This window comes from Microcebus murinus, chromosome X (genome assembly GCF_040939455.1).
Source record: "Microcebus murinus isolate Inina chromosome X, M.murinus_Inina_mat1.0, whole genome shotgun sequence".
Taxonomy (NCBI): domain Eukaryota; kingdom Metazoa; phylum Chordata; class Mammalia; order Primates; family Cheirogaleidae; genus Microcebus; species Microcebus murinus.
Window position 1 is genome coordinate 96,761,419 of NC_134136.1, and position 24,768 is coordinate 96,786,186.

General features: G+C 41.8%; 1 protein-coding gene across 1 annotated transcript in view; it reads right to left on the minus strand.

Annotated features, from left to right (window-relative positions):
* The window catches only part of SMPX (small muscle protein X-linked), a 53,567-nt gene that overhangs the window by 7,453 nt on the left and 21,346 nt on the right, over positions 1–24,768 (minus strand). Inside the window, exon 4 of the mRNA XM_012784622.2 lies at positions 24,199–24,347. Coding sequence (XP_012640076.1) covers positions 24,213–24,347 — 135 coding nt within the window. The 3' untranslated portion in view covers positions 24,199–24,212. The remainder of the gene's footprint in view (positions 1–24,198; positions 24,348–24,768) is intronic.

The following is a 24,768-nucleotide window of genomic DNA, read 5'->3' on the forward strand; positions in this document are numbered from 1 at the left end:
AAAATTAAGATCCAGAGAGGTTGCGTCACTTGTCCAAGATCACAGAGCTAGTTAATGGCTGATCCAGGATGAAAAGCCTGTCTGGAGCTCTTTCCCCTCCATTAAATTCTTTTACAAAACTTGTATAAATGGGCCTAAGTCATCCGTACATATTGACAGTACATTAGAGGTACCTTGTGTGAACTGATACAGAAATATATCTGTAATATCTCAAAAATTTGACATACCAAATATTTGTGCACTTGTTCTAACGAACACCAAAATTTAATTTAAAAATATTTCTTGCCTTCTCAGAATTTAGCAGTGCTTTTTAAAAAACATACTTTATAGAGAGTAAAAAGTACAAATCTTAAGTGAAGTTGATGAATTCTTTTACTATGTATATACTCATGTATGGCTTTTGTTTTTACACAGCTCTTAAATACTACCATATATGCCAGAGTATCCTCAAGGTTTAGTTCATTTGTTTGAGAAATACTAGTTCCAAGAGATAATAAAACGAGTTTCACTTTTGAAAGAAAGGGGGAGGGGAAGAGAGGGAGAAAAGAAACAATCCATGATCAGATAAATTGAGAAATATTGGGTTACGCAAAGATAAACCAGTTTCTGGTTTATCTGGTTTCTAAAACTTTCTCAGTTTTAGGGCTCCTCAGAGCTTTAAATACACAAATGTATACTGTGGGTGTTAGCTATGGCGATGATACCATGTAACATTTTCAGAATTTACTAGACCACTGAAGCCTTTTTCGTTTTCTCTACTGTTTCTGTTCTTTTTTGTCTATCATTTATTATATCACAAAGAGTATCCATAGTATTTCATCAGGTAGCTGCACCAGAGTTTGCTTAACAGGAATCCTATTATTGGACACTTAGGTTCTTAATCAATTTTGCTATCATAAATGAACAAAACTTTGGAGATTTGGGGTCTTGTTTATAGGCTGTTGTAAATCACTGCCAAAGGTAGGGTGTGTGTTTGGCGACGAGAGGTTAAACCACCTAGAACAGGAGCTCAAACTTGGCTGCACATTAGAATCATCTGGAAGTTTTTAAACATCCCAAAGCTCAGGCTACCCCAAACCAATTATTAATACATCAGAGTCTCTGGGGTTGCCAGGAGTATTTTTGAAAGCTCCCCTTGTGCTCTGATGTGCAGCCAAGGTTAAGAACCATGGACCTAGAAGGGCTTCTCAGTCTTCAGTGTCCATATGAATCCCCTGGGGGATCCTGTGAAATGGCGGATTCTGACTCAGGAGGTCGGGTGGGATCTGAGACCATACCTGTCCAGCAACCTCCCAGGGGATGCTGTTGCCGTTGGCCCATGGACCACTTTGAGGATGAAGGGTCTAGAGCAGTAGTTCTCAATGGGGGTGGAGGGGGTGATTTGGCCTCCCGGTGGACATTTGGCAATGTGAAGACATTTTTGGCCATTAGAATCAGGAGTGGAGAGGGTGCTACTGGCACCTGGTAGGTAGATACAGGCCATGGATGCTGCTCACCAGCCTATAGCACCCAGGATGGCACACAACAGAGTTTTCAGCCCAAATGTTAATAGTGCTGAGGCAGAGAGAGCTGTTTCTGGTGAGAGCAAATGACCCTAAACCTGAGCTGGGGCAGAGCTTTGTACTCTGGTGTCTTAAGTGGTCCCTTCTGGGAAGCATCGCTGATAAAACATATTAGTGATTATTAGTGATTTTTTAAATCAACTTTAATGAGATTAAGAACCCTCCTTTTTTTTTTTTACTTTTTGTTATAGATCTATTTGATATTGGAACTGAGTCTACAAGTTCAGATTCACACGTAACAGTTTGCTTCATGGCTGTCAGAGGCTAGTGTGCATTATTTCTGAGGATTACATCCAAGACTATGCAGAAAATATGAACAGCTAGATGGACATAATCATTAACCCTTTGCACTCGCTTGCTTTTTTCTCATTATCCACTCGACATTATCCACACTCGACATCCGAGTGCAAAGGGTTAAGACAAGAGACTCTAAAATGTGCCTTAGTGTTCACATGATTGATCTAAGATAGGGACCCTTCAAAAGTGGGGACCTGAGTGACTGATCTACAGCAGGGTGGCTTCCTGCCACCAGGCGCTAACTGGGCTACGTGTGTACTAGGCGCCTGGGACAGAAACTGGCTTGGAACCAAAAACTAGGGAGCCTGCCCTACCAGTGGTGACCTCCCTGTGTCCAACCCCACCTCCAAGTGTCTGCTCTTCATGAAGGTGACAGGGCTAATGTAAGCAGCAGAGGCCTGTGGTGGCACTGGGCAAACCCATGACACATGAAGTGGGGAAACAAAGTCCAGGCGAAGTAGCCCCTCTTGTCTCCTTAACATTGTGCGTGGAAGGGGAGGGTGTGGGCACAAGGAGGGGAGAAGAAGATGAGCACCATTCATCCGGGGATTAGCCAGCCCAAGTCTCCTTCCTTCTTGGCAGCTCCAGAAAACATTCCCTTTGGCCGACAGCCACAGAAATGAGCACCTGCAAAGAGGCAGGGAGGAAAAAGAAAACAAGACACCAAAAAGAGCCCCCCAACAAACAAAACTCTGCACCCCAGGAGAGCGGAGGAACAAACAGAACTCCTGGACCAGGGTCACACCAGATTCGGGAGACCTCCTGCACCCCGCACCCCAGGGAAGGGAAACACAATCCAGTGTCTTAGTGCTTTGCTCAAGGAAACTGCCACCACACCCTGAGACTCCAACTCACTGGCCTTTAGTGTCTTTTTAATTTTTTTAGTTTTTTTTTTCTTTTTAACACCCAAATCATCAATTTTCAAAGTTTAAAAAATCTAAAACTGCCACAGAAACTGATGACGCAAGCCCTAGGCCTGGCCTTGCCACCTGGCATGGTGGCTCACGCCTGTAGTCTTAGCACTCTGGGAGGCCAAGGTGGGAGGATTGCTCAAGGTCAGGAGTTCGAAACCAGCCTGAGCAAGAGCAAGACCCCGTCTCTACTAAAAATAGAAAGAAATTAATTGGCCAACTAGTATATATAGAAAAAATTAGCCGGGCATGGTGGCGCATGCCTGTAGTCCCAGCTACTCGGGAGGCTGAGGCAGGAGGATCACTTGAGCCCAGGAGTTTGAGGTTGCTGTGAGCTAGGCTGATGCCACGGCACTCACTCTAGCCTGGGCAACAGAGTGAGACTCTGTCTCCAAAAGAAAAATAAAAAAATAAAAAATAAATATATATATATATAGCAGATTAGATTTACCTGCCTTACTAAATTCACCTTGTAACAGTGTTTAATGATCACTTATAACTGGTCTCAAAATGTCATCTAATCACATTTTTTCCTAATTCCAAGTTCTTGACCTGGATTTTTGAAACCTCTTTAAGCAACTTTGAGATAAAGCATGTGTTTGCAATCAGTGCACCAAGAAAATTGCTTTCACTCCCTTTGCCTTGCCAGTCTCCAAGCTGGTTCCCAGGTGGGACTCTGTCTCTACAGTCAACTAATGTTTCCTGAGTGCTTGCTGTGGAGACATTATCACAGCAGAATCTGCCTTCAAAGCTTAGTTCTCCTGTGCCACTTTGGGCAAGTTACCTAACAACATGAACCCCAGTGTTCTTCTGAAGGATGAGGAAATAACAGTGTCAAGCTCACAGGATGGTTGTGAGGATAACATGAAAGCATTTCGTAGATTACCTCCCAAATAGTCAGTGTGCACTAGTACTATCATTCTGCGACAAAGACCCACAAAATGCCTATAAATCTATGCATCCCTTCCTCCCCCTCTATCTTCCAAACAAGATTCAATCTTTGTTATCTTGGCTTCAAGTTCTTTGTGGTGCTGATGATTGAGGGAGATCTAAATGAGTGAAGAGGAAAACCAAAAGGAGTGGATTGAGTCTAAATTATATAACAAAAAGAAGGGCTTGGGGACTCAGTGGAAAATCGAATTTCTTGGAAAGAACGAAAAGAGATTCGAGGGAAGAAGTATCTAGGATGAAGGGCTTTTGGGCTGATAATGAGAGGATTTTTAGATAGTTTTACTATGTGTTTTACTATGTAAACCTTTCTTAGGTGAACATTTGCAATAATTTTTGAGGCCATTTTTGGAAATCAACTTGTGTTTCTTTTGGATGTGGCTCTCTCTGTGCTTAAATGTGCTTCTTAAAGATGGAAAGCAGAACTCTTGGTCTTATTTGGGTTATATTATATGCTCAGAAAATGTACTAGGCACGGTGAATACACTAGTGAACAAGTCTGAATACTTATCCTCTTTCATAAAACGTAAGATCTAGAAGGAAAGTCAGACGATAAAATAAGTGATGGTGATCCAGTCCTCCATGGTGATGGGTGCTGCTAAGGTGGGACAAACAAAGGAAACCATAGATGCTCTATCCTGTGTACAGGGCAATGAGAAGGCTTTTCAGAAATAGGATTTAACTGAGACTTGAGTGATGGGTGGGAGTTAACCAGCTAGTGGGTAGGGGAGGAGAGAAAGACTGAAAAAAAATATTCTGAGCATCTAATCATCAGGGAAATGCAAATCAAAACCACAATGAGATATCATTTAACTCCAGTGAGAATGGCCTTTATCAAAAAGTCCCCAAACAACAAATGCTGGCGTGGATGCGGAGAGAGAGGAACACTCCTACACTGCTGGTAGGACTGCAAACTAGTTCAACCTCTGTGGAAAGCAATATGGAGACATCTCAAAGCAATACAAGTAGATCTACCATTTGATCCAGCAATCCCACTACTGGGCATCTACCCAAAAGAACAAAGGACAATCTACAATAAAGACACCTGCACTCAAATGCTTATAGCAGCACAATTCACAATTGCAAAGCTGTGGAGACAACCCAAGTGCCCATCAATATATGAGTGGATTAATAAAAGTACTATTCAGCTTTAAGAAACAATGGTGATCTAGCACCTCTTGTATATTCCTGGATAGAGCTGGAACCCATTCTACTAAGTGAAGTATCTCAAGAATGGAAAAACAAGCACCACATGTACTCACCAGCAAATAGATATTAATGGATCAACACTTAAGTGGACATATAGGAAAAACATTTATCGGGTGTCGGGCAGGTGGGAGGGGGGAGGAGGGGATGGGTATATACAAACACAATGAGTGAGATGTGCAACGTTTGGAGGATGGTCATGCTTGAAGCTCTTACTCAAGGGGGGAGGGGGGCGTGGGCAATATATGTAACCTTAACACTTGTACCCACATAATACGCTAAAAAAAAAAAAAAAAAAAATTCTGAGCATGCGTAAAGGCCTGGAGTCAGCACGGCACCTCCATGAACTAAGAGAAGTTCACTAGAGTTGGAGCAAAGAATGTCCTGGGTGGGCAGAAATGCCAGATGAAAAAAGCCTGGAGAGTCTGATCCAGTTAATGCAGGCCCTAAGGGTAATGGGGAGCCACTGAAGGATGTGTAGCAGGACAGTGACCTGATCCATTTTGTGGGTTTTGTTTTTTGGTTTTTTGTGTTTTTTTTTTAAATATCTGCTGACCGCAAGGCTCTGGCAACTGAAAATAAGAAAAGGCTTTGAGTAGCGAAGTGCACAGGTCGCTTTGACAGCTGTGGGGCATTAATGCTTCAGTTGTTCAGTGAGGTCGCCTGTGTGCGAGCAACAAGACTACATAGTGGATGAATGGAGTTTGCAAGCCTTTCACGGTGAAGAGAGGGGTCAAACATATAAGAAGCTCATAGCACCACGGCTCTTGCCTGAGGATTGAGAAAGGAGGCCCTTCTCCATTAGCAAAGACCCAGGGGCTCCTCACCGAAGCATTTCCGTTTCAGATCTCAAACTTCCATCGAGGGCTGAGGAAAATTTCCCGAGGGCCACACAAGCATTACTTGGAGCAGTAAATCCAAGACAACTCACAAGTGGCCACAGACTGCTGGGCAGGCAGTGGGAACTCATACTGAACTCTCATCTGTCAATTCCCAGTATTTTGTGGGCTGGGAGGAATTTGAGCTTAAATAAAGCAGAAATGGACAGTCTCTTGGATCCCATGGCTTAATTTATTGAACAAGGGAAATAAGCCTTGTGAGGGAGACAGATCCGTTCCTAATGATTTAACCATTAATAAAGCCTTGCTATAAATGGAACTCAGGAGAGAAGGTAACTTGGCAGAGGGCAAATGGAGTGGGCCCCATTAGACAAAATAGGTCAGGCAGGGAGAAAGTTGTCGTGTCTCCTGACTAGTTAGGCTGATCAGAGATGACAGGCCTTGTCGTTTCTGAACTGATTGAAAAGGGATAGAGAATATACCAGAGCATTCTCTCTTGTTGTTTCCTTTCTCAGAAGATGGCCGTTTCAAAGAGGATCCTGAAAAGAACTGAGAATATCTAGCACAGTTCTGAGTTTCGTGCTTAAAAACTTGTGTGTAGGTGGGCGTGGGAGCATTTGTGTGTTTTCAGAAACATAAGATTTTACAGGAAAAAAAAAATCGTGTTTCTCCTAGGGAGTTATTGGGGCTAAATCATTCTCTTTCATCTGGGATTACTGAAACCCCAACCTCTGAGGAGGATTTTCCCTTCCATTGGTTTGAGTTTTTGTAATACCCTCTGCTTTTTTCTTCTTCTTGTTTTGGTTTTCACCCTCAGAAATCAAAAGAGAGAGCAGGAAAAACATTGCATATGGGAACAAGCTGAGGAAAGGGAACAGTGCACAAAAGCTAAAATTTATCCCTCAGACACTGGATTTTTAGTTCACTCCTGGATTTACCTCTCCTCAGAGGTTCTGCCTTCCTCTTCTCTCCTTTTAGAGCACCTCCTCCCTAAGGACTCAAGGAAGTGAAAAAAAACTTTCCTCAGTGCCGAGACTCTGCACTTTGTTTGTGTGCTGTCTGGGTTTATAAGGGCTTCCTCTGTTAGAAGCATCAAGGAAACTGGCTTCACATTTGGAAATAATCTTTCTAATCTCCCCAAAGATAAACACCATTTGGTGTTTTAAATAAATATAAGAAGCTGTGGGTGGTGAGGAGCAGTAGGGGTGAAAGAAAAGTAAATACTGAAATGTTACAGCTATGTGGCTTTGGGAACCTTACTTCTCTGGACCTCGGGGTTTTTTTTATCTGTAAAAAATGAGGGGTAGGTGGCTATGGTAGGCAGCCTCCAAGATGGCTGCCAGTGATCCTTGCCTTTAGTATTCATATCCTCATGTAGTAGCCTCCAACATGGAATAGGGCTGACTTATGTAATCAATAGTGTATTATAAAAATTATAGAGTATAACTTCCAAGGCTAGGTCATAAAAGACTTTGTTATTTCCACCCCGCTCTCTCTGGGACCACTCACTCCAGAGGAAGCTGGCTGCCATGTTGTGAGAACACTCAAGCAACCCAGTGGGCAGGTCCATGTGGGAAGGCACCAGGGTTTCCTGATAACAGTCCTCACCAACTAGCTAGTAATGTAAGTTAACCAATCATGGAAGTGGACCCTCCAGTCTTAGTCAAGGCTTTAGAACTGCAGTTCCAGCCAATGTCTTCCTGCAATCTCATGAGGGACCCTTGGCTAGAACAACCCAGCTAAGCCACTCTGAATTTATGACCCACAGAGACTATGAGATAATACTTATTGTTCTTTTAAGTTGCTAAGTTTTAGGTAATTTGTTACATAGCAATAGATAATTAATACAGCTGCCTTAGACCAAATCCAGCTCTTATAGTTTATGTGTCAGGAAACAGCTGTTATTGGTAAAAATCATGAAAAGCTGGTGTTTTGTTTGATATGTCAAAAACTGGATCCTAGCTACAGGATAGGACCATATTGCTTTGGGCATTTCTGAAATGGGGAGAAAAGGTGAGTAGCCAGACTCTAGAAGGCTGGCATCCTGAGAACTCAAGGATTTGGCTTGTGGGAGCAGGCCAACATTGCTGGCTGACCTTGAACCAAAGTTTACAGTATGACAGCTCAGCACCCAGCAATTAGTCCTTAGCATGTCATACCCAAAACATAACCCACTTTTATTGTGTTTACACACCCAGAGACTGAGTTTGTTAAAAGAAACTCTAAATGGAATGAGGACTGACTTGGGCTCTCCTTATAATGAGTCACTCCAAAGGGTGCAAGTGAGATTATTTGGAGGGAACAGCAGCCCTGGCAGTTTTTAGATGGAGAAAAGTTAGATAGGGGTTAAAAGTTGCTGAGTTCATAGTTAAACCCAAGTGATTCTCCAGGGTAAGAGACATATTTGGAAAGCAGGGAGTGTAAAGAAGATCTCTGCATTGGTCTAGGTCTTGGTTGGACTAAGTGACATTGATGGTCCCTAACCTGTGAGAATATGACTGTACATATTGCTGAGTAGACACATGTCACAACACTGATAAGGCACAACGCACTTACTGGTGGGAACCAGAGTCTTTTCAATCCCTTCTAGGCCTGGCATGGCCTTGATAACTTAGTATCTCTTCCCCATGTCGTATCCCAAACAGAGACTGTGGCTCACCCCTGGTGCACATCTATGGGGCATGGCTTTCCAACAACGCTTGGCTGTTTTCTACATTTGGAGACTTTCATCCCAGCAACCTAACATTCAACCAAAGAGATACTTTCCCAAGCAAGAAAGATTTCAATCTAGTTCATCAAGGAAGGTTCTGAGAAACACCCTCTAACTCAGTCCTCCTCAGCCCAAGCTGCACATCAGAGTCACCTAGGGGATCTTGTGAAACATACCCATCCCCAGGCCCATCCCTCCCTCAAAGAATTAATTGATCAGAAGTGGCACTCGGGCAAGTCCAAATCGGGTGATTGTAACATGCAGTTAGTGCTAAGGACCACGGATCTAACCGTATCCAGCATGTTGCTGCTGCCCGACTCTGGAACGAAGATCATCAGAATAAAAACAAGTGATTCTCACCCAAAGCCCGAGGCTGGATAACTTGGTTGTTCAGAAACTGGCTTCAGTTCTTACGTCAGAATATTTGAGAAAGGCTATAAAGCTGCTATCAGTCAGCCACGTGGCTGTGATCCTTTGGTCCTGTCTGCTCTTGGACTTGAAAAGTGTTCAAATTTAGAACCTCTTTTGTGTTTTACTTCCACTACCTGGACATCCATAAAAAACATTCTTGAATGAAGATTATCAAACCTGGCTTTTTTTGTCTCGGCATATATTTGAAACTTAGCAAGGCCTTCTTTAGAAATATTTCCATAGACGTTGGGAAAAAATGATTTCTTTCTTCCCAATCATTGCATCCAGGGATCTCTGTGTATTATTTCATATAACCATGAATCTAGAATGATCTTTAAAGGTTTACAAAGAAAACCAGATGGTGGGCTGGATTTGGCCTGTGGGCTCTGGTTTACCAACCCTGGGACTGTAAGAGTGTCAGCACGTAATAAACACCTACAGAAAGTAATGTATCAGTGAGGGCAAGTGACTAATAGGTAAGTTGGTGCTGTTGACAGATTCTTCATCCTTTACATTAGGATGTAACTTACCCAGCACATTTCATCCCTATAGCACTATCCTATCTGCCACATGAACAGTCAGCCTGAGCTAACGATTAAGGGTCAGACAGCCCAGATTTGACTCCTGGCTTCCCCACTGTCTAGTCGTGTGGCCTTGGGGAAAGTCATGTAACTTCCCTGTGCCTCAGTTTTCTCGCCTGTAAAATGGAGCTCTTATGTGGACTAACTCATTTAAGTTTCATAAGGTAAAGTGCTTGGAATAGTGCCTCACCCTTGGAAGCACTATTATAAACATTGGCAATTATTGTTTCATTGATGCTTAGGAAATCTGAATTTCAGCAAAGAAATCTGACCAAGCTTCTCACTATACCTTTGGACACTAGCTATAAAACTGTGAAGCAGGGGACAGGACCGTTTTGGGGGTTTTTTGTATGTTCAAATCTAAACAATCCAGATGGCTGGCTGACTCTGGGTCAGTAGTTCTTAAAGTGTGATCCCCAAACCAGCAGTAGCAGCAGCAGCATTCTCTGGGAACTTGGCAGAAATGCAAACTCTGAGACCCACCCTGGGCCTACTGAATCAGAAAATCCTGGGGCTTGGGCCCAGCAATCTAAGTTTCAGCAAGCCTTCCAGGTGGTTCTGATTCATGCAAGAGCTTGAGAACCACCGCTCTAGGCCAATCTATTATAAAAAGAATTTCCTTTACAGCCACCCACAGGATGCTGTCCTTGGTGCTGCACTGTCCCCACTCTCCTCAAGGTCACAGCTAAAGATGGGAAGAAGCTTGCTTCTCAAATTGGCAGGTCATCCATGCAAAGTCACAGCCTAGAGAAACAACAACACTATTTATGCTAGAATGTGGACCTGAATTGATCTCCGTAGGTTGGAAGTGCCAGCCAAAATTCAAAGAGTTGTTTTGATTTTTAATAGTTTTATTTTTACCTAACTCAAGTTTCTTGGCATTTTAACTTCTGTGCTTTCAGTGAGGTTGTTAATGATGTCAGTAGCCAGTCACCGTGGCCCCAGTTAGCACCATGGCACGGGCTGCAGGATTGCAGCTGGTGATGGAAGGTTGACCCTGAGAACAGGAGCAAAGCGCTGCCTACCACCTCTTGGTATTTCAGAATTTGATCACCTAGTAAGAAAAGGTGCCACCAAGAAGACAAAACTGAGTGTGGACAGAAAACTGAGTCTGAAGGGATGGCAGTGAGGGGGGTGGGGGTGGTGAGGAGGGTCAGGAACTGTTCTAATGCGGTTGCATTTGCCATCTGTGCTGGTCTACAGCATTATCAGCTGTGTTGTCTTATCTGGGCCATAAGCTCCTCTTCCTATGTGCTGGGAGTCCCAGCCAGAGGCTCTGACACCAGCTGGGTTGGTGGGGTGGCCTGCTCCTGGCACTGAAAGTGGGTCTATAATTGGCCCATAATTGGATTGGATTTGTCCCAGGCTTGCTCTCCCCTGACAAGCAGGAAACTTGGTATATGATTCTGCGGGGAGTCTGGGACACCATTTCTTAGCTGTCGGTAACAATGGAGAGCTTTCCAGAAGAGTTGACCTTTAGGATGATGGTTTGTTTGGGGGCATCTTTTTTTTTTTTTTTTTTTTGAGATAGGGTGTCACTCTGTCACCCAGGCTGGAGTGCAGTGGCATGATCATAGTTCACTGCAGCCTCAAACTTCTAGGCTCAAGCAATCTTCCTGCTTTGGCTTCCTGAGTGGCCACCACACCTAGCTAATTTTTTATGTATTTATTTTTTGTAGATATGGGGCCTCACTGTGTTGCCCAGGCTGATCTCAAACTCCTGGCCTCAAGCAATCCTCCCACCTCAGCCTCCCAAAATGTTGAGGTTACAGGCATGAACCACAGCATCTAGCCAGTCTGGAGCATCTTGAAGTGAAATTTTCCCCAGGCCCATTTGTTTGCCACCCAGTCTTTCTGAAATTAAGATGTTCCAGCCTGATTTCCAAATCCTGGATCAAATCTGTCTTGTGTAGTGGGGGGGGGGGGTTTGTGGGTAAATAAAGGTTACCGTATGATTTTTTAAAAAATAGGCAGCAAGAAAAAAGTAAATAGAGGTAGAAATTGAGATAGTACATTTTCTTTGAAATATATCTATAGATAGATATGTGTAGATTAACCTTGAATATCTTTCTACATCAGTGAAAACAATCCTTGTGGGTATAAGCAGAGTCATTATCTGTTCAATTCTGGTCCATGGAATGGGTTGTGATTAATTCCCGTCCTTGGCACCTGTTGCAGACTGCATGGTGATCCTATTTTTCTGATTAAAAGGGATTACACCCATTTTCTACAGATGGACTTAAATAGGCTTATAATTAATAATTAGTCTTAAAATGAACATTTGCTGAAGGAAGATGACAATACATCCCACAATCTTCCACCCTGTGTAAAGTTGGAAGTCACAGTACAATGAACTATAAATTCAATTCCTGTTCTACCTATCTCATGGAACTGTTATGAGGCTTGAAAGACAGAATCAACATGGAAGTGCTTTAGAATTTTTAAGATGAAGTTCAAGGGCTTGTTAATATTATTGTTCCTATTAGCCCCTAGTTAAAAGATGTGATTTCATGTTTGTCACAAAAATTAAAAAAAAAAAAAAAGCCTCTGTTTCCTTGCCTGGCCCATGATGCTCCCTGAAGTAGCCACTTCACAAAGTCTCCAGGCTGCCATGTTCTTGGGCAACTGTATTTATTAGTGACCACCTACTTGTTTCACTCTTATTGCAAAGTAAACATCACTTAGTTATCAAATTAAGTAATATCAGAAAGAAGCCAGTCGCGGTGGCTCACGCCTTTAATTCTAGCACTCTGGGAGGCTGAGCTGGGCGGATCATTCAAGGTCAGGAGTTCAAAACCAGCCTGAGCAAGAGCGAGACCCTGTCTCTACTAAAAATAGAAAGAAATTAATTGGACAACTAAAAAATATATAGAAAAAAACTTAACCGGGCATGGTGGCACATGCCTGTAGCCCAGCTACTTGGGAGGCTGAGGCAGGAGGATCGCCTGGGCCCAGGAGTTTGAGGTTGCTGTGAGCTAGGCTGATGCCATGGCACTCTAGCTGGAGCAACAGAGTGAGACTCTCTCTCAAAGAAAAAAAAAAAAAAAGAGGAAGAAAACACTTCTGTAGGGTAATAATAGTTGGAAAATGAATGTGAATGGGGCATTAGCCAGGACAGAGTGTCACAGGGGAGATACCTAGGGCATTTCTGGACATAGAGATGGACATTGCTCTCATTTTATTTCCTGAATCAGACTCCAACAGTACATAGTCTATGTACAAAAGATTACTAAAAAGACAAGATTCTTCTTTCTGGCCAGCAAGGCCATCTAGAATGCTCAGGAAAATGGTGTATGAAGTTCACTGTTTGACTTTTCCTTGAGAGTAGGGGAATGGCAGCTCAACTATCCAAGTATTTCTTAAACTGATTCTCTCTTCAGAGAAAAATCAGAAATTATAAACCATATGCATCTGCTAGTTAAAAACTGAAGGGAAAGGAGGAAAATCCCTTGAAGTCTCTAAAACAAAATGAAAGTGTTTAAGTGAAATGTTTGTAATTTTGCTGTCTCGAGACAAAGGCCTTCGGAAAAACGAGCTGCTGTAGGTTTTGAAAACTGGAACTGCAGTGCCTCCTCCAGGAGAAAGGGGACACTTGCAGGTTAGAAATCATCTCACAAACTGGCTCAAGCTCGAAGGATGCCAGGTCAGTGGTGACTAAGAAAGAGATCCTTCCAGATGCTTGCAAGTGCCTCCATGAGCTCATATTAGTCACAGAAAATTAATGGATTTTAATTCTCAGTGATATTTTTTTTCATACTCCCTGGGGAAATGTGCAGAGCTACTGTTTAGATAGTATTTCATTTCAAAACCAACCAACCAACTCCTAGCCTTGGAAGCAAGGGGCAGAGGGCAGAGGACAGCAAAGGGAATGAACACTTTCTGAACGCTGGTTTGTACCAGGTGCTCGATCTGAGTCAACTCACTGTCTTGAATGGCATTATTATTCCTATTTAGAGATGTGGCTCAGAGTAGTCAGGAAGTTGCCCAAGGTCACAGAATTACTATGTGACGTAGCTGGAAGTGTCATAGCACAGGTATGTCCCACCTTTCCCGGCATGCCCTGTGTCTAGTACCTGTTGTAAGGTGGGCAAATGTGCTGCAAAAAGTGCCACCTCATGCAGCCACAGCTAACTCTGCTGTGATCTCTTTCCTGCAGAACTCAGGCTCCCAGCCCATCTCAACAGTCCGTACATTGAAACAGAGATGCCACCAAAATGAAAACTGTTTGTGTTCCCTAGAAAGTAGGAACACAAAGCTGGGAAATGGGATACTGGGATTGTAGACGGGTGCTGACCTCAATTCACTTGTCCCCAGGACTCAGTTTCTATTGCTAATAGGTGGGGGAACCTTAAATTAAGTTCCTTCTGACAGTAATATTCTGTAGTTAATAATAATAATAGTTACCACTGTACTGAGGATTTTAGATATACACACTATGTAAATCAGTGCTTCTCAACCTTGGCACTATTGGCACTTGTTGTGGGGACTGTCCTATGTATTGTAGGACATTTAGCACCATCCCTGGCCTGGAGCCCCTAGATGCCAGTAGTACCCACCCAAAGTATGACAATCAAAAAATGTCTTCAGGCCGGGCGCTGTGGCTCACGCCTGTAATCCTAGCTCTTGGGAGGCCGAGGCGGGCGGATTGCTCAAGGTCAGGAGTTCAAAACCAGCCTGAGCAAGAGCGAGACCCCGTCTCTACTATAAATAGAAAGAAATTAATTGGCCAACTGATATATATATAAAAAATTAGCCGGGCATGGTGGCGTATGCCTGTAGTCCCAGCTACCCGGGAGGCTGAGGCAGAAGGATCACTCGAGCCCAGGAGTTTGAGGTTGCTGTGAGCTAGGCTGACGCCACGGCACTCACTCTAGCCTGGGCAACAAAGCGAGACTCTGTCTCAAAAAAAAAAAAAAAAATGTCTTCAAAACATTTCTAAGTGTCCTTTAGGGTGGGGAGCAGAATCGTCACTATGAGGCAGGTATTTTGTCATTTTTTAGATGAAGAAACTCAGGCAGAACAACTATGCAAAATCACAGACCAAAGGAATAGCAAAGCCAGGGCAAAGACCTATGCCTGAAGCTCTCTTCAAGAGTTCTTTCAGTCAAATACGTGTTTTCCAATCCCGTCTGGAATCTTCCTTTGTCACCTATATTCAAAGGCTGTGCCTTGTCATTTCTTTTTCATTCCTTCTGTAACCATCATGTGTTAATATCCCCTCTCACATCCTTGCCCAATTAGGCTGTGAGTTCCTTGAGAGATGATGTCTTGTGTCACCTACTTCTAGTGTAGTAGTGCATGGCACAGTAGGATCACTTAACAAATGAGTGGATTCATCCCAGTACTTTAATCTTTCCCATTCAAATCCAGTTCATGCTGTTAATTTGTGTTATGAAGAAAAAGGTTAATTTGGCCAAGGTAAATCTCAACTAGCCCATGTACAAAATTCCCAGGAAATAAAAATTGAGTATGAATAAATAGATGTTTGAACACTCAAAATTTAATAAACCTGTTGGGTAAGGTTTCAGGAATTAATTGTCGTCTCTGGAACTAAAAAGCAACCACGATTCCTATCATTTGTATCCAAAATTGAGGGTCAGGCAAAAACTAGGCAGTAAAGTGTATATTATTTATTAAGGATTCGATGGTGCCTGCTACACATGAGGGCAAGTTTTCTAGGGTGGAAGGTAGTGCCACTGTCCTTCCTACAGAAGGCATCCAGTGACTCTCTGGCAATAGGACATGCTTGCTTTCTGCTGTTTATCTAACAGTCAAGATGAATTGCTCTGAGCAGCCTTTGTGCCACCTGCCTGGATGAAAGAGACTCCAATCTGTTGACTGCTTAATAGAAATTTCCCTCCATGAGAAACCAGTTGACTGACCCTTCCTGGGATTAAACTAGCCACCCCCTCGCCATCTGCATAAAGCCCTAAACTGGAGGGTGTGGAGAGTTCAGTTCACAGGCAGGGAGCGGTGCAAGGGAGTACAAGTTAAATTTGCAAGTCTTGATTTGCTCCTCGTGATTCCTTCTCCTTCTCAAATGCCACAGCATGTGCACGGAGTTAAAACGAGCAGCATTGTCACGATGCAGCCAAGCCTGATTAGACAGCCTGGAATTCACTTCCCCAGTTTTCTGCGTGGGCTGTACACAGCGTGAAAGGGAATGAGAGAAAAGGCTTCGTGGGTAGGAGACGGCTGTACTGTGAATGACACAGAGACGCCTGACAGGCCATCGCTCATCCCAGGAGCAAAGGCGCGCTCTGCAGAGGTCTGGCTTTGCTCTGCTGCAGTTTTGTCAGCACCGGGCAAGGTCCATGTCATCCTTAGCATCACCATAATCGGTGTTGTTCTGTCTCCTCTCTTCTTTCCCCTCCCCTCCTTTCCTTCTCTTTCTTTACCTTTCTCTCAGTCTCCTTCTCTCTCTCTCTTTTTTTCTTTCTCTCTCTTTCTCTAATGCTTCTCTGATATTTATGGGCATTAATCCTTCCTTTTATTCAAGACTCTTAAAAAGAACAAATTATTTGTGCTTCCATACAACGTTTTTTCCATTAAACTGTGAACCAGGGCAGACACTCTGACTCATATTTGAATCTCCAATGCCTGTTGTACTCTGCACCTGGTGCATCCTTTGGCTTAATAGATGCTGACTGACTGACCAAAGGAATTAATAAGTGAACGAACAAACAACAAGCAAAGGAACAAATAAACCAACATGTCAGAGTTGTGGCTCAGTGTTCCTCTTTGTGGAGGCGACAGTATCCATAGTCTCTTTAGCCTTTGCTTGCTTTACTCTGACCCAACATGGTGAAATATTTGCAAAGACTATACCTGAAAGAATATTTTTAAAGAGCACAGTGGGTGACAGGATTGAAAAGACTGGTCATGGAGTATGACAGATGATGGTTTGCACATCACCTTTGTGACTTACCTGCTGGGTGACCTTGGTCAAGTAACATAAACTCTCAGCCTTTGTTCCCCCATAAACAAAATGGCCCTATGCAGTCAGCACAAAGAGTAAATGAAATAATGTATGTGAAGCGTAAGACATGGTACCAGGCATATCACAAGCATATAATAAATGGTAATGCTAATGAAGATAATAAAAATGATACTGATATTAGTACTATTGACTATTAAAGATAAACAGTAATATTTTAAAAGAATTGGTGAGCTGCTGAGATAACCTACTGCTTTCTGATATATTTGAGATGAAAAGATAACCTATAAAGAATAGCTGGGTTTGAGGTTTAAAACCATTACTCAGGGATTTTCCATATATACTATATACCATAAATATGTCTAATTTATTAATTGACAAAAGAATCATATTGAAGAGTGCTTCATCCCTAAGTCTCTACTGTGAAGAGATTATAAATATTGGGAAATTAATTACTATATTCTTTTTATTAACATTTTAATTTCTATAAATGCAATGCATTGATTGCTTAGAATGGAAAGTATGCAGCAAGCTAGACCTGACATCACCCTTTCAAGCAGATAAATCAGGGTTACTTACTCTCAGCACTATTGACACCTGGGGCTGGATCATTCTTTATTGTAGGGAGATGTCCTATGCATTGTGGGACATTTAACAGCATCCCTGGCCTCTCCCCACTAGATGACAGCAGCCCACCCCTCTCCCCAGGTACGACAACCCAAACTGTCTGCAGACATTGCCAAATGTCCCATGTGGGTCAAAATCTACACCCCCCCCCCATTGAGAATCTCTGAGATAGAATAATGAGTTCCATTACATTGGGAGCAGGGCAAGTGCCAGTCGTAGCTGTCCTTTGGGTTTGCTGCGTGGAAATTTACATGCCAGTGTACATGGATCTACAGAATTGGGTCCTGAATCACCTCTGCCTTCCACCAAGCTGGCTGGAGCAAATGCGCTTTTTTAGTCTCAAGTCTATTCCCTAAAAACTCACTCACGAATTCCAACTCCCTCCTGAGAATTCACACACTAGACCATCCAGATCTCTGTTTTAATAGAAACCATCCAGGCAGCTTCTGTGTGTTTGCTGTGGAGAGGCTCTTAAAGCAACTGCCACAATCAACTCAAAGGCTTCTTGTGTTCACTCTCAAGAGTCCTTTACACCCACACAGGCTATAACCGGGCCTAGAATAAGAGCTTTGCCAGGCAGGAAAACAAATGAACAAAACCTGATGCAGTTCAGAACCACTGCAGAAGTTGTCTTTATCCTAACCAAGTAAAGAGCAGAAAAAAAAGAGCATCACAAATCAAAAGAAATATAGCTTCACTAGAAAGTGAAAAATCTCAGCATAAAACCATTTCCTTCAGAGAAAGTGAATAAAGCTCTGTAATTGGGTCAAAGCAAGGAACATTTCAAATTGAGGACAAAAAATTTCCACAAACCACAGGGAAGACATTTGGTGAAGCTTTTTTGTTTTTTAAGTTGAGTTCTATGTCAAACAATAAATCAGCCCTCTGTCTTCTGGCAGAGAGAAAAGGTTAGGAAATCATGATAAGTCAAGACTATGAGAAATAAATCATCTGAATTCTGAAGTCTGCAAAGCAACATGAAAAATAGTCTTCTGATAAAATGTAAAGTGGAAAAAGCAAGATATAAAGCTATAGAAGAGCTATGAATGATGCTACATAAGAAAAATGTATAACGAGAACCAGTTCCCATTTGCTGAGTAATTACCCCATCCCAGGTCCTGTGCCTGGAGAGACTTTTAAAAATATATCTCCCTAATCTTTCAAAACTACCCTATGAGAGAAGTGTCATTTTCTGCTTTTTATAAAATGAGAAAATAGAGACATAGAGCTCAGAGTTGCAAAGGTAGAAGGAAATGAGACCAAGTCTTCATGATCTCAAATCACCATATTGTTAGCAACTTGGTTGTATTGCACCCATATGTGTAAACCCAGAAGAAAAGACTGGAAGGAGAGATATCAAAGTGAGTATTATGCAAAGATGGAGATTTTGGGGGGCAATTATTTTTTATTTCTCAGCTTCTGTTACATTGCTATAGCATTTATATAAATAAATTTTTTAAACTTATTATGTCTTACCATCTGAAAGGATGATATTTCCATTCATATGTCAATTAATCGTAAGTTTACTCTAGGATGATAAAGGGCACATTTCTCAAGTATGGAGCTGCTAAGACTGATTTGATTGGTTAGTTATTGATCTGAGATCTTTCTTCTCTTTTAAAATAAGCATTTATAAGGCCGGGCATGGTAGCTCACGCCTGTAATCCTAGCACTCTGAGAGGCCAAGGTGGGAGGATGGCTCAAGGTCAGGAGTTCAAAACCAGCCTGAGCAAGAGCAAGACCCCGTCTCTACTAAAAAATAGAAAGAAATTAATTGCAGAACTGAAAAATATATAGAAAAAATTAGCCGGGCATGGTGGCGCATGCCTGTAGTCCTAGCTACTTGGGAGGCTAAAGCAGAAGGATTGCTTGAGCCCAGGAGTTTGAGGTTGCTGTGAGCTAGGCTGACGCCACAGCACTCTAGCCCAGGCAACAGAATGAGACTCTGTCTCAAAATAAATAAATAAATAAATAAGCATTTATAACTATAAACTGCCTTCTAGGCACTGCTTTCATTGCATCTCATAAGTTTTGGTATGTTCTATTCTTGTTTTTTTATTATTATTGTTTCAAAATATTATGGGAGTACAAATAATAGCTTTTCAAAACGAGATAGACAAATGATCAGAAAACATAAGAAAAAATGGTGAACGTCACTAATTAGGCAAATGCAAATTAAAACCACAATGAGATATCACCTTATCCCAGTTAGAATGGCTTTTATTAAAAAGCATTTTTGTTTTCATTCATCTAAAAGTGTTTTCTAATTTATCTTGTGATTTCTTCTTTGACTCCTTGGTTATTTAGAAGTGTGTTGTTTCAGTTCCACAAGTTGTGAATTCCCCAAACTTCCTTCTGTTATTGATTTCTAATTTCATTCTGTTATGGTCACAGAACATACTTTGCATAATTGCAATCCTTTTAAATTTGAGACTTATTTTATGGCTTAACATATGGCTTGTCCTGGACAATGTTTCATGTGTACTTGAGAAGAATGTGTACTCTGCTGTTGTTGGGTAGAGTGTTCTACGTATGTCTGTTAGGTCTATTTGGTTTACAGTGCTATTCATGTCTTCTATTTCCTTGTTGATCTTCTGTCTAGTTCTAGGCATTGCTGAAAGCAGGGCATTAAAGTTCCCAATTATTATTGTTAAATTGTCTATTTCTCTCTTCAGTTTTCTTAGTTTTTGCTTCATGTGCTTTGGGGGTCTGTTGTTAGGTGTTAAATGTACTTTTGATCAAGTAGCTGGGTACATCGATTTGCCCTCCTGCCAACACTCTCAAAATTAGCCCCTGAATCAGCAGGAATGATGGTGACGCATAATACTTAACATTTAAGAGTAATGAGCACCTTATGTTCTCTTCTATCAGAGATGACATCTCTCTAGATGACTGGTTTGGTAAATATGTCTTATCTGGACATAGATGTTCTTTGAAAAATGAAGCCAAAGAATTCTCGAAAAGTAAGCTTTCTTCTGGTTTTATATGTCTTCCTCCTCTTTGAGGGATAAGAACCTGCCTAACTTGATATTTTCTTTCATTTTTCAATTTCCCAGAGGAATATAATCAATGAATTAAAGTCAAATTTCTGAGCCCATTACTGACTATGGTCAACAATGTTACCTTTAGCCCTTGGGAGAGAAGACAGTCTTGCTTTTAAGCAGTAATCTCTTTAGGAATACAAGGATTTGGAATGTCTACATTTCTAGGGGACACTAGATATGCTGTGGTCAAAGCACCATAACATCCTATACACGTGCCCTGTGTGCCGAGTATGTATCATATGCACTGCAGCCTTTAAGGAGCTATATGTTAGCATCATAAAGAAGATATATAAATGAAAAAACAAATCTATTACAATTTGATAAATATTATGACAGCATAAACAGAAGATGCTAGGGGTGGGGCAGAGTGCTAGAGGAAGAGGGCTGTCCTGGATTGAATGTTTGAGTCCCCCCTATTCATATGTTCAAGCCTGAACCCCCAATGTGATGGTATTAGGGGATAGGGCCTTTGAGAGGTAATTGGATTTAGGTGCAATCAGGAGGGTAGGACCCCCATGATAGGACTAGTTCCCTTATGAGAAGAAGAAGAGACATCAGAGCTTCCTCTCTCTACCACATGAGGACCTAGCAAGAAGATAGCCATCTGCAAGCCAAGAAGAGGGTCCTCACTAGAATCTGACCATGCTGGCACCCTGATGTCAGACTTTCGACCTCCAGAACTGTAAGAAATAAATGTCTGTTGTTTTAGCCTCCCAGTCTATGGTATTTTGTTATAGCAGCCTGAGCTAAGACAAAGGCACACCTCCCCCAACAGGGCATCGTGATGATTCTTTTCAGATCTTCAAAATCCAGAATCAAGACTGGTTAATTGATATGGGGTATAGGACAGAGACTAATTTGAGATTATGGGGCTGCATATGGGTTCAGGGGAGTTGCAGATCATTCCAACTCACTCTCATTTCTTGTCCTTCAGCAATGTTTCTTAATGTATAATCAAGGCCTATTAGTTCACCTAGAAGAATAGTTTGGTCTCACTAGGCTGGTCTCCTAATGATGTCCTGGACATTCCATATATTCAGAGGCTATCTCTGAGCCTCTGCTTAAACCTTTCCATTCCCACCACCTCCTTGAAATTGTCCCTAACTCCAAATCATCACACCTTTCCCCCTCAAATCACCATCTGGCCACCTTAAATCACAGCCAGGAGACTCCCAAAAGTTACGGCTGAACATCCTACCTTCTCTGCCCCACGTTACCTAGTCTGGATTGGGGCCCCATTTGGAACACTCCTGTGTCTTTTGGTCCTAAGTCCTTTTCCATAAGCCATGGCTCCTGATCCCTAATGGGCTAGTCATTGGCCTTTCTGGTTCTTGTTCTGTAATGCCTTTAATTGACTTCTGTGAACTATTCTGGTCATGACATAGGACATGGGAAGAATCTGAAATCCCATTTAAAAGAAGGCACTATACTCTGGTTTCTCTTCAGATCGTATAAATCTTTCGCCTTTTACTAAAAGAAGGCACTGATCTCAGCTGGAATGAGATGCTACTCTGTTTTATATGTCTAAAGTACTAAAATAGTTACAGTATAATGTGGACTTTGAGCCTTGAGTTTCGTGGTTTTCACAGTGTTTGACAATATGGACACAATGGACTTATTCAGTCTTCAATGATCTTTTTGATCAAATAATTGGACAATATATGGTGAGGGTGGGTGACAAAGTCGTGGCCCCAAAAGGAGGAAATTTATCCAAACAGTGAGGGGTTAAGTGGTGGTGGCTGGTCCAGAGTATTTATTGCTTATGAGTCCACTGAATCAGTGTTAAGAAATGCTCTCCCTCTGTGATCACAGACCATGACCATGGAAGTCTTAAAATCTCAGACATATTTTAAGGAGAAAAACAAATGAGTCAAAAGCAAACCAGCTTACTATCCCTTCTACAAGAAATAAAGATCATTTCTTGGCTTAAAACAATGACTATACTCATTTGGAATTCAGATCAATTACCCTGACAACTTAGATTTTCACATTTCTATAAGGATAAGGACAAATACATCTCTCTGAGTGGTTTTGCAATAGAATTTGTTCAGGAGAGAAGAATCATTAAAGTCTTCTCTCAGAAAAAATGAAGCAACAAAAATTTGTTCTGGATACTCTGGTACCTTTTCAATATTTTATTGAGTTGGTATTTTCCCCTATTCCCTGTAACCATATATCCAAGGCTACTGAATCGATCCCACTGCCAAGTAACACTGCAAGATCCTCTCTGAGCTCATTTTAAAACAGCATTCCTTTGAATCTTCAAAACCAAATTCTTCTGAAACAAACTGGGGTTAAACTTAGGTCAACATGGCTTTCATAAAAGCAAAAACCTTTAAAGTTTGCATTAAAAATCCATGTGTCCAACTGAAAAGCTTTGGTTGGATAATGATAATAAATATTATGAAAAGTTAATTTCCCTTCTCCATGCTTTCTCACAAGTTCTACAGCTTCATCCCAAACATACTGGAAGATTTCATTTCAGCTTGGCAACACAAGCAGGACTGAATATGATACTCAGTCATCAATTTGTTCCTCTCTGTCATTAATACTAACAAGTGTGTGTAGCCATGTGTCAGGTCAGTTCCTGCTCACGTCACTTTGTCTGCATCCAGGTTCCTGAGAGTCATTCTATGGTCACAGAATCCACTGTGTTTTATTCTTACTCCTTTGTTCTTTTACGTAACTGTGCTGGAAACACCGGATACCATTCTTTTATTTTAACTCAAAACAGCTCCTCTCTTTCTCTATACTATAAAGAAATCTTTTCAGCAGAACTAACTTGCAAATATCCTATTAAGTCAGCATAAGCGTGACACAAATAACATTGCCACACCACACTGGATTGTCTCACAGAACATTCTGTTCTTCATTCTGTCTAAAAGAGAAGACACAACAGGGCCCCATCTGCCCCACCACTTGCCTCTGCCAGCTATGTGGTCAGAAGATTTCACCCCAACAGGAAGTGTGCAATCCATCTATAAGGTGTGGTGGGAGGATGGGGTTGAAGCAATATAACAAGTAAGCAACAGCACTGACTTTGAAGTTGGACCCCCTTTCTAGGATGCATGCTAGATAGGGAAAATCAGTCTTTCTAAAGCTCATCTCAAGAATGTGAGCAATAATTGTGGATCATGAGGTTTAAAAGAAACAATGGATATATAATGCTCTTCACACAGTATCTTGCTCATGGTGATTAATAAATGTTTCTAATATTCAGCACATAACAGATAATAAATATTGGTTGAATAAATGGGTTTGTGGACAAATGAATGGATGAATGAAAGGGCAATTAAGCAGATAAAACCCTGTTTGATGTTTCCAATATAGAGTCGTCTCTTCTAGACTTAAATTTCTACTGAAGAAATGGAATAGATTGTGCATGGTGGGCTTTAGCAGTGTTGGAAAAGGGTAGATTTGCTCTGAGGGTCTTGTAGGAGAAAAGGTGATGACTTAGGCTAATTCCACACTCCCCCTGCTGGCAGAATTTCCATAGTAGTCCACAGGAGCCAGGTCTGCAGATGAAGGATGGGCTGAGCCCTCACCAGGGATCATTATTGAATGGACCCGATTAAAATAAAAATTTATCAGGCAGCACGTACCGTTTTGAACCTACCCTTGCCTGGTCCACAATCAAGAGTCATTACCAACTCTCCTTACAGACACATGTGTTACTTTGTTTAAAGGCCCCTTTACACTTCCAAACCTGCTCAGCAACTTGCTCCTTTGATCAGCTCAAGATCAGCTTGTGGCTCTTTGTGGTATCTGGGTGAGGAAACTGAGGCATGGAATGAGGAAGGGCTCCCTGGACCCCAAGATCAAAAGCTCCTCAAGTTCCTTTCCCAAGTGTCTTTCTTCTCTCAGCTTCATCCTTCCCCAACCAAGAAGGATGATCAGAAAGGGGATGGTAGGCAAACATCCTCAATGGATCTCTGACTGATTATGGCATAAGATAGGTCCATAAGCTTGGCTTTACCAGAAAACTGCACCAGAAATACTGTTCTAAATTGAAAGCCCTTGGTACTTAATAAACGCTTGTAGAATTCCAGATTCTTTCTGTGAAAGGCTTCCTTAAACTATTTTATAGTGGTCTTTTTAAGACAAAGAAAATAGTTTTTCACTCACCCTTTTTGTTCCAACTATTGTTCAGCTTTGGGGACATATTTCAGTTCACTTTTAATATTCTGGATCTCCGACAGGTTGACAGCGGGTCCTGGAAGTTTCTTTGCTCCTGGAATTGGCTTCTTCTCCTCATCCGAAGTAGGAGGAGCACCCTGAAGAAAAAGGAGAGGAAGTTTGACTTACCAAAAAAGACATTTGATCCTCTGGGTCATGGGCATGAACCAGAAAAAAAAAACTAAAGCAAGAATAATGTCAGAGTGTGATTCTAGCATGATGACTCTGTCTTGTGTTGTAGAAACAGCCTCAGAGTTTCGATAAGATCTCCTAAAGTTTGTATCAAAATGTGGAATAAAGCTGGAAGAAGAAAATAAGTAATTTCCATGTGACTTAGAAAACACTAAAGCAGGCATCCTCAAACTATGGCCTGCGGGCCACATGCGGGTGTTTTTGCCCGTTTGTTTTTTTTACTTCAAAATAAGATATGTGCAGTGTGCATAGGAATTTGTTCATAGTTTTTTTTAAAACTATAGTCCAGCCCTCCAATGGTCTGAGGTACAGTGAACTGGCCCTCTG